Source organism: Cornus florida, unplaced genomic scaffold (assembly GCF_030987335.1).
Source record: "Cornus florida cultivar Cherokee Brave unplaced genomic scaffold, ASM3098733v1 CherokeeBrave_3.0.0_Hap2_Chr04, whole genome shotgun sequence".
In the NCBI taxonomy this organism is placed as follows: domain Eukaryota; kingdom Viridiplantae; phylum Streptophyta; class Magnoliopsida; order Cornales; family Cornaceae; genus Cornus; species Cornus florida.
Window position 1 is genome coordinate 15939281 of NW_026775574.1, and position 8710 is coordinate 15947990.

The 8710-nt window shown below is 36.6% G+C and overlaps 1 protein-coding gene across 1 annotated transcript; it reads left to right on the forward strand.

Moving 5' to 3' along the window:
• The first annotated feature begins 1602 nt into the window (after positions 1–1602).
• Positions 1603–6873, forward strand: LOC132302850 (phosphate transporter PHO1 homolog 3-like). The gene is made up of 13 exons (XM_059799835.1): positions 1603–2272; positions 3043–3394; positions 3491–3539; positions 3660–3731; positions 4144–4273; positions 4401–4521; positions 4635–4893; positions 4987–5091; positions 5314–5358; positions 5453–5602; positions 5852–6130; positions 6363–6499; positions 6604–6873. Exons 1-13 carry the CDS (start codon positions 1684–1686, stop codon positions 6701–6703), a joined length of 2388 nt encoding a protein of 795 aa, XP_059655818.1. The 5' UTR covers positions 1603–1683; the 3' UTR covers positions 6704–6873.
• The last annotated feature ends 1837 nt before the right edge of the window (positions 6874–8710 follow it).

An 8710-nucleotide genomic window follows, 5' to 3' on the forward strand; every position in this document is an offset into this window, starting at 1 on the left:
GAAGTCCTTTAATATATATAAAATACATATTATATAGATGAAGGAAGAGAGAAGGGAGAGATGAGAAGAAAATAAATGGGTTACTTAAGGTTATAAAGGAAATTTCAACATTTAAATGGGTCAATATAAAAGTTAAACGGTAAAAATGTCAATTTATTATCATTGGGGTATCTTTGGTAACTTTATGAAACTTTAAAGGGTGTCATTATCTTAAAATAAACTAAGTTTCATTTGTGTGTCCTTTTAGAAAACCTCAAGGGTATTAGTGTACTTTATTCTAAAACTTTTTTTTTCCTCCTTTTAGGGCACAGTAATAATGCTTTGCAATTGGGGTATTAATTATATCATGCATGCATTAAGCAAGAATAAAATTAATATAAATTGATTGACATAAATTAGGAATCACAATTCAAAAAGAATCGCGTATCCCCTATCCGTATAACAACCATTCGAACATGCTCATTTCTTCATTTTGAACCAACATCTCCACCTTTTTTCTGGAAAAGTGACAATGTAAAATGACGTGGTCCGTATATTCTCGAAGTATTTTGTTGATGCGAAGAAGACAAGACAACAAATGGACAGGGGACTTGGACCACTGCATTAAATTCTCAACGGTGCCTTAAAGAAAGTGGTTGCAAGCAACCTAGATACAGATACAGACACCAAATAGATATATAGATACTGACACCAAAAAGTTTAAAGAGCTTTGAAAACAAAGGAAATATAATATATAAATGACAAAAAATATACAAATTGTCAAAGTTGTCAATCCAATTTCTCAAAAGAAAACAACTTGTCAACTTTGACCCAAGAATCCTATTGGTCAAAATCCCACTTTTTGGGCCCACCACTGTCTCTCTATCCTGATTGGTCCAAACTCAGAGTTCGTCCTACTTGGATCATCTAGAGTTTACTGTACATTGTATCACATTGGACGGATTCCAACTATGTGAGCGCATAGATGGTAAATGTAAGTGATCTGACAATCGTCCATCCCCATTGTTGCAAGTGTTAGCATTCACACAAATGCTATCTGAAGTTCGTCGATGCGGTACAATTTACGAATCTATAATAATTAGATTTGTTCGTCCGATGCGGCATAATGGATGAATCCAAGCTATTTCATGTTATAAGGGTGTTGACATTATGATTCGTCGCATTATTCGACTCATAATCAATTTTTAAAGAACTGATATTGCACCGTAATTGTTAGTGCAATCGAGACTACAATTACGAACCATAACATAACATGTGTATGATCTAAAATCTGTCTAATACAGTATAATGCGTCCGAACTCTTTGGACCCATGCCCTCTTTCTTCTCATTGATCCAAAAGCAAGTTTTGGGCCCCACCTCTCTCTCTCCCCCTAAAAGATTTAGACCAAGCCACCTTGCACGTCCCGTCCTTTGTCTTAATGGTCTTCAAGATTGTACCGCTAATAATAGTAGCTGAACACTGAAATGGTCCTCTCTCTTTCATTTATATAGAGCTAGCTACCCAATAAAGCAGTCTCTCCAGTCTCTCACCATTAACGTACACTGCTTCCAAATTTCACCCCATAACTCTTCTTTAATTCTTGCTCAGTTAATTAATCATCTCCATAGACACTTCACCAATCCTTTACTTGATCCATACCATTCCATATATAGATATAGATATAGATATATAAAAGCAAAAAATGAAGTTTGGCAAAGAATTTGTGTCACAAATGGTGCCAGAATGGCAACAAGCATACATGGATTATGACTACCTAAAAACCCATTTGAAAGAAATCCAAGATTTCAAGCGAAGCAGAGCACCATCAACACCCAAAGGCCTAAAGAGAAAGCTCTCACTTTACAGAGCTTTCAGTGGCCTAACAAGAAGATCCAACAACAGTCCCAAAAGCCCAACAGCACAACCAGACATTGAAAACCAAGTCTTTCTGGTCAATTCGGTCAGGGAAGGAGGCTCGGTGGCCAGGAGACACGAGACGGTGTTCCTCAGGGCGGCGGAGGAAGGTGGCGAGTACGAGATGGTGTACTTCAGAAGGCTGGATGATGAGTTCAATAAGGTGTTGACGTTTTATAAGTCTAAGGTGGAGGAGGTGGTGAAGGAGGCTGAGGTGTTGAACAAGCAAATGGATGGTCTGATTGCTTTTCGGATCAAGGTGGAAAAACCTCAGAGATGGTTCGATAGCGCGGCAGAGATGGCTCGTCTTGCTTCGGATGTTGCTGCTTCTACAGCTGCATTATCGGCCTCCACACCACATTCAGTCAGAGGAACCAGTAAGTACTGAGTTTCTTGTGATGATAAAGTTATTTTTGATGTGTCCTTTAGTTCGAAAAAAATGCTTAAAATTTTTTAAATTTTAAATTTTTAGAGTAGATAGCTATTAACACGAAAACACACTTTCATATTTATCCATTAAATAAACAAGCAAAGTTCGAATAATGCTCGACTTGACTGGCTGCATTCACGAACATGTTTGTGCCAGAAGTAGCTCTTTGGGCACCTAGATCATGTGTCGTAGCATGCTGTAATTTTTCAATTTAATTAATTCTATCTTCAATGTGTTTCGGTTAGATTTAATATGTTAAAAATAAATATAATTGTGTTGAACGTATTATTGGCTATAATCGTGTCTTGTTTGCGGTACTTGTAGTTCACCATTTCCTTTCTAGTCAATAAAGCTCGAGTTTGAACTCTAACTCAAGAATGAGTCGGGATTCATTAAATGAGTTATGACCTACATGTATACGGGGTTGCCTCGGTTAATTTTTTTTTATAGTAAAACACCCTTCTAATTTTTGTTTTTTTTAAAAAAAATTATATATACCCATAAAATATTACTATTACTCCCTTAAATTATTAAAATATTTGATTTAAACCTTCACCCCTCTTGTTGCTAATCATTTTCTGTGCTTTCAATTATCAAATGGTTCTTAACCAAGTGCTTCTATTACACACACAAAAGAAAAGAAAAAAAGAAGGTGGTTTAGAATTAACCAAACACCTTCTAGCCTTTCAAAATTTCATAATTATCCTTGATGTGCAGGAAGAACTTTCATGGAAACAATAGAAGAAGAAAGGTTGAGCAGATCACAGGGACAATCGGATGAATCCGGTGATGATAAAGAAATAAATGAGGTGAGAAGTAGCAACCAAAATGTCCGAGAACAGAAGCAAAACAGCATCAAGACAATTAGACCAGCTCCATTAGAAATACTTGACCATGTGAAAATCAACAACACTGTTGAGACTCCGCGGTCCACCCTCAAAGCCTTCCTCAATGTTCCTCATCAGACAAAACTGAATTTCAATAGTGAAAATCTAAAGAAAGTGGAAGGACAACTTCAGCAGGCTCTCATCGAATTCTATCACAAGCTTCGGCTTCTCAAGAGCTACAGGTAACAGATTATTAAATCACAAAGTTTTATTAATTGGCCGGCTTGCTTTATTCTGGTCTGATTATATATTTGATTCTTCTGGTAATTGATAAACAGCTTCTTGAATATGTTGGCATTTTCAAAGATCATGAAGAAATATGATAAGGTATGTATCCTCTATTGAAAACTCAGATGCTTCTTTTCATCTCAACAATTCGTTTTACGTTTGCTATAGTTAGAGCAAGTTCAAGTTGAAATGAAAAATCCTTGGTATTCTCTGTTGCAGATAACTTCAAGAAATGCATCAAAACAATACTTGAAGATGGTGGATAACTCCTACCTTGGTAGTTCTGATGAGGTGAGATCATTTATCAAGCACAAGATAGGCCTCCACACCAAAGAGGTTCAAAATTTCATTTGGATAAGTAGGATGGAAAAGAAAAGAAAAAAAAGAAAATAATTACATTAGTTACAAGAGAAAAGAAATGAAATGATAACTTAATCATTCATTTGCGTTTGAATAAGTCATGATGGAAACGAAAGAAATGATAATAGTAACTCATACTTTTGTCTCGGAAAAGATAAAGAAGAGAAAAGAAATGAAACTATCTTATTAAATGTACTATTCTAACCTTTTGCATTGCAACTTTACAATTTTAATGTTTCTAAACCAAACATGAAAATAGCTATTCCTCCATCAATTCAAACCAGAATACACTATATAGATATATTATAAGAATCAATTCATGATCTATTTTGTGCCGTTATAGGTTACAAGGCTTATGGAGAGGGTTGAAGCTACATTCATCAAACATTTCGCCAACTCAAATCGCACTAAAGGAATGAGAATCTTAAGACCAAAAGCAAACAAAGAAAGACATGGAGTAACATTTTCCTTGGGTAAGATTTCTACCATAAAAAGTTCCACAATTCTTATATAAATTTGTATTGTAGGATTGCTTTTGCCTCTGAATCCCTCTCTGTTATTTACCTTCTCTTGAATTTTCGTACATCGGGAAATTTTCAGGCTTCTTTGCTGGCTGCACAGTAGCTCTCATACTGGCACTTGCTCTGATTATACATGCACGCAATATTCTTGACAAGAAAGGAAGAACCCAATACATGGAAACAATGTTTCCCCTTTACAGGTAATTAATTAAGAACCGGCTCAAATGATGCTTCTTATTAAATGCAGTAAAGCTTAGCGCGCAGAGCTTTGCACTCAACGCACCACTAATACGATCCTGAACTACCTTTGCAGCTTGTTTGGATTCATTATAGTTCACACGCTTATGTATGCTGCAAACATATACTTCTGGAGGCGTTACCGAGTCAATTATTCATTCATATTTGGTTTCAAGGAAGGAACTGAGTTGGGTTATCGAGAAGTTCTCCTCCTGAGCTCTGCTTTTGCAGTACTAGCACTTGCCAGTGTGCTTGCGAACCTTGATATGGAAATGGATCCAGAAACACTTGATTACAAAGCAATCACTGAACTTGTCCCTCTGGGATTAGTGGTGGTAAGTACTAAATAGTTAACTAAATTTACGCCACTTTTTTCATTGTCCTACTTCCAAAGTGAGCTTAAACTGTACTTTTCTCGTCTTCTGTAGCTTGTAATCGTCATATTGCTTTGCCCCTTCAACATCATTTACCGATCAAGTCGCTTCTTCTTACTCGCATGTGTGTTTCACTGCATCTGTGCCCCTCTCTACAAGGTAAAAAGATGGTGGCAGACCTTTCGCAAAACATTCAAGATTTCGAATCATTTTTTCTACCAATTTGCTAGTGGCCTAGCGGTACCAAGCCCGTACTTCTCAAAGAGAGGTCAGGGGTTTGAGCTTCCGTGAAGGCACGTGTGTGAGTACGCAGGGAAAAAAAAAAATTAAAAAAAAAAAAAATAATCATTTTTCTAAGCAGTGATTTCCTTTCCTCTGCAGGTGTCGCTTCCTGATTTTTTCTTGGCGGATCAGCTAACTAGTCAGGTGTGTATATGGCCTATGTTATGCTAAGCTTCAATCACATTTGACCTATTGCTTGAAAATTAGTTTTTAAGTGTCAATTGTTGTGTCAGTGCAGGTGCAAGCAATTAGAAGTCTGGAGTTCTATGTTTGCTACTATGGTTGGGGAGACTACAAGCTCAGAGCAAACAGTTGCAAAACAAATGATGTTTTCAACACTTTCAATTTCATAGTTGCTGCGATTCCATATTGGTCGCGCCTCCTGCAGGTATGTACTCCATTACTTGGAAAGCATATGGTGTTTTCAATAGGTGTTTCAATTTTGTATTATTTGAGTGACTGTGAGGTTTAAGCACAGGACCTTCAACCCACCCCTCACGTGTGACTTTAATGTTTAGATCCTTCAACAAAGTTCAAGTACAAACTACTAACTATTGTAACTAGGAAAAGTTGTCGGAGAAAACACTGTATTCTAAATGCTATCAAAGGTGCCTAAAACAGTTCGTGTTCTTTTCAGTGTCTCAGGCGTTTGATAGAAGAGAGAGATGTTACGCAAGGACTCAATGCGTTGAAATACTTGTCGACAATTTTAGCCATTAGTGCAAGAACAGCATACACACTCAACAAAGGCATGAGTTGGAAGATAGCAGCCTGGATTTTATCAGTCACTGCAGCAATCTTCGGTACATATTGGGACCTCGTTAAGGACTGGGGGCTTCTACAACCGAATTCTGATAACCGTTGGTTGAGAGACAAACTCCTTATCCCCCATAAAAGTGTATATTTCGGAGCCATGGTGAGCAGAATAATTAACAATGAGATTTACTCTTCATTTTTTTAAAGCAAACACACACACACCATTATTCACAATACGTTCCTAGTAGGAGTCTTACTCTCAACCTCCCCCTTTGGGACAGAGATATCATACCATTGGACCAGACGCCCTTTGGTAGATTTACTGTTTGCTGTGTCAACGCACATTCAGGGAAAATTCTAACAAATTCTAACAAAGTTGTTGAAATATGCAGGTCTTGAATGTACTATTGAAATTTGCCTGGCTACAAACAGTGTTAAATTTGAGAGTTCCTTTTCTGCATAGAGAAACCATGATAGCACTTGTTGCTGTCCTTGAGATCTTTCGTCGCGGCATGTGGAACTTCTTCAGGTAAATTGGTGCTAATACCACAATTTCGATTATTTCAGTTTATAATCCTTCAAACTTTTAATTCTCTTTTTACTGATGATTGTTTCATTTGGTTGATGAATCAGGTTGGAAAACGAACATCTGAATAATGTTGGCAAGTATCGCGCATTCAAGTCAGTTCCACTACCTTTCAACTACGACGAAGATGAGAACAAAGAAGAGTAGAGTTTTCACAACATTGAAAATGAAGCCACCAAAAAGAGGAAATGAAAGTCAAGTAAATGCTAAATAGGCATGTCTGTGAATGTAGTAGCCATTCTTTGTCCAATTTTTTGAGTAATTCTTTGGATTTTAGATCCTGATAGTGAGAAGAAGTGAATTCATTTTGTACATAACATTCAATTAATTCAAATCTACAGATAAATAACCCTCAAATACATGAGACAATGATCATAACATTCTTCAATAATTTCATTTATGTCTCATTTGGTCATTATTCAAAGCAGGAAACAGCTCCTTACATCCCACCCTCCTAGACCTTGCAATGATAGAAAAATGGAGCACCCCCTCTTGTCTAATAGTTATGATCACGTATGTGACAGTTAACTGTAAACCATTTGAATCGAGAGTCACATGTTTTGACTCTAAACTTGCAGTGCTCGAGTGACAAAGTTACGATTCTTTTTCTTCTTTCTTTCCGCTCTCTCATAAACCTCCCTTGCGAATAAAACTAACTTACGCGTACCTCTCTTCCTAGTGATGGAACGTCAAATGCACTAATAAATTTGTTTAATTTACTGAAATGCTCTAAAGTTGCTATGGTAAATGATTGTAGTACTAAATGTATATGTGTGAGAGAGGAGATGGAGGAATGATAATATGAGAATTTTAATTTATTAAGTACATGACAACAACAAAATTTGTCATTTACATGCGTTAACCTTAATAGAAGGGAGGTCCGTGTAAATTTGTTTCATTTTTAAGAAAGATACGAATAATTTATCAAACTATATAAAAGATGCCTATAATTATGACAAACTATAAAAGAGGTTAGTGTAAGCTTGACATGCATTCCAAATAAACCCAAGACTAAGCAAACTCTATGACCCCTACACTTGAAATAAATTAGATATATCATTTTAAAAGGTCTTACAAAAGAAGTCGGTTAATACAATTGAACAAAATTGTGTTTTTATTTAATTTGTTAACGAACATAAGCCCATTCAACAAAAGGCAGTCAATTTTTTGTTAATCTTTTAAAATTAGTTTGAAGTAAAAATTTATTCAAGTGAGCTTGTCTGTTGTGATTTTTGTCTTTATTTTTTTAGTTTTTATTTATTTTTTATCAATAAAAGAGTCATCCTAGATCCAGACAGTCGTTTCACCGACGCTAATGCCCAAATAAAGCCGACCCATATGAATAGTAAGTGAGACCCACACAAATCCAAACAAATAGTCAGTCACAAGTGGCAAGTGAGATCTACACAAATCCCTAGGAATAGTCCGAACAACAACAGTCACAGCAAAAAGGAGTACTCTTAATACGTAGTACAAGTAAAGAAGGGTAAAGTGGAAAAAACCTTCTGAACTTTACTCTCTCTACCTAAAAACCCCCATAAATTATTTTTTTTATAATTAATTTCTTGAATTATCAATTTTTTTGCAAAATGTACCCACTGGTGAAGTTCTGTTTGATTTCTTCAGCCAATTAGGCGCGTAATGCCCACATGCCAGCCATATATCTTTAAAATGACAAAGCTACCCTTATACTATTAAATGTATAAAATTAAAATTGAAAAAAAAATAAAAATTCCAAAATTAAAACCAAACCCTATCTGAATTTCACCACCGCCCCTCAACCACATTCTCTTTCTCAATATCGCTGTCGCGACCTCATCACCGCTATGAACCTGCTGTCGTCGCCGCCACCGCTGCGAACTTGCAAGCAGCGCGCATCTCCATCTCCGGTGCCGTGCTCTCACCCTAAATCTCCTCTAAGACACCGTTGCTTCAGCTATGGCTGGAATATCACCAAGTAGCAATCAAGTATAGAGTTGATGGTGATGGCGATAACTGTGAGAATATTGTGATGGTGTTTCGACGACGACAAGACCCACCGACGTGATGTCTGTTGCAGCGGGAAGTTTTATTTATAATATGGGTTTGGCCATTAGTTGAGAATTTTACAATTGGGCTTGGTGAGTTTGTTATCGTCGAAACAGCCTGTTGAGG

Bases quoted from the DNA above. Each gene is read 5' to 3' on its own strand.
- LOC132302850 (XM_059799835.1), top strand. From the start codon at position 1,684: ATGAAGTTTGGCAAAGAATTTGTGTCACAAATGGTGCCAGAATGGCAA. The intron at 4,274-4,400 runs GTAAGATTTCTA...GGAAATTTTCAG, and splicing joins TGGAGTAACATTTTCCTTGG to GCTTCTTTGCTGGCTGCACA. The intron at 5,092-5,313 runs GTAAAAAGATGG...TTTCCTCTGCAG, and splicing joins TCTGTGCCCCTCTCTACAAG to GTGTCGCTTCCTGATTTTTT.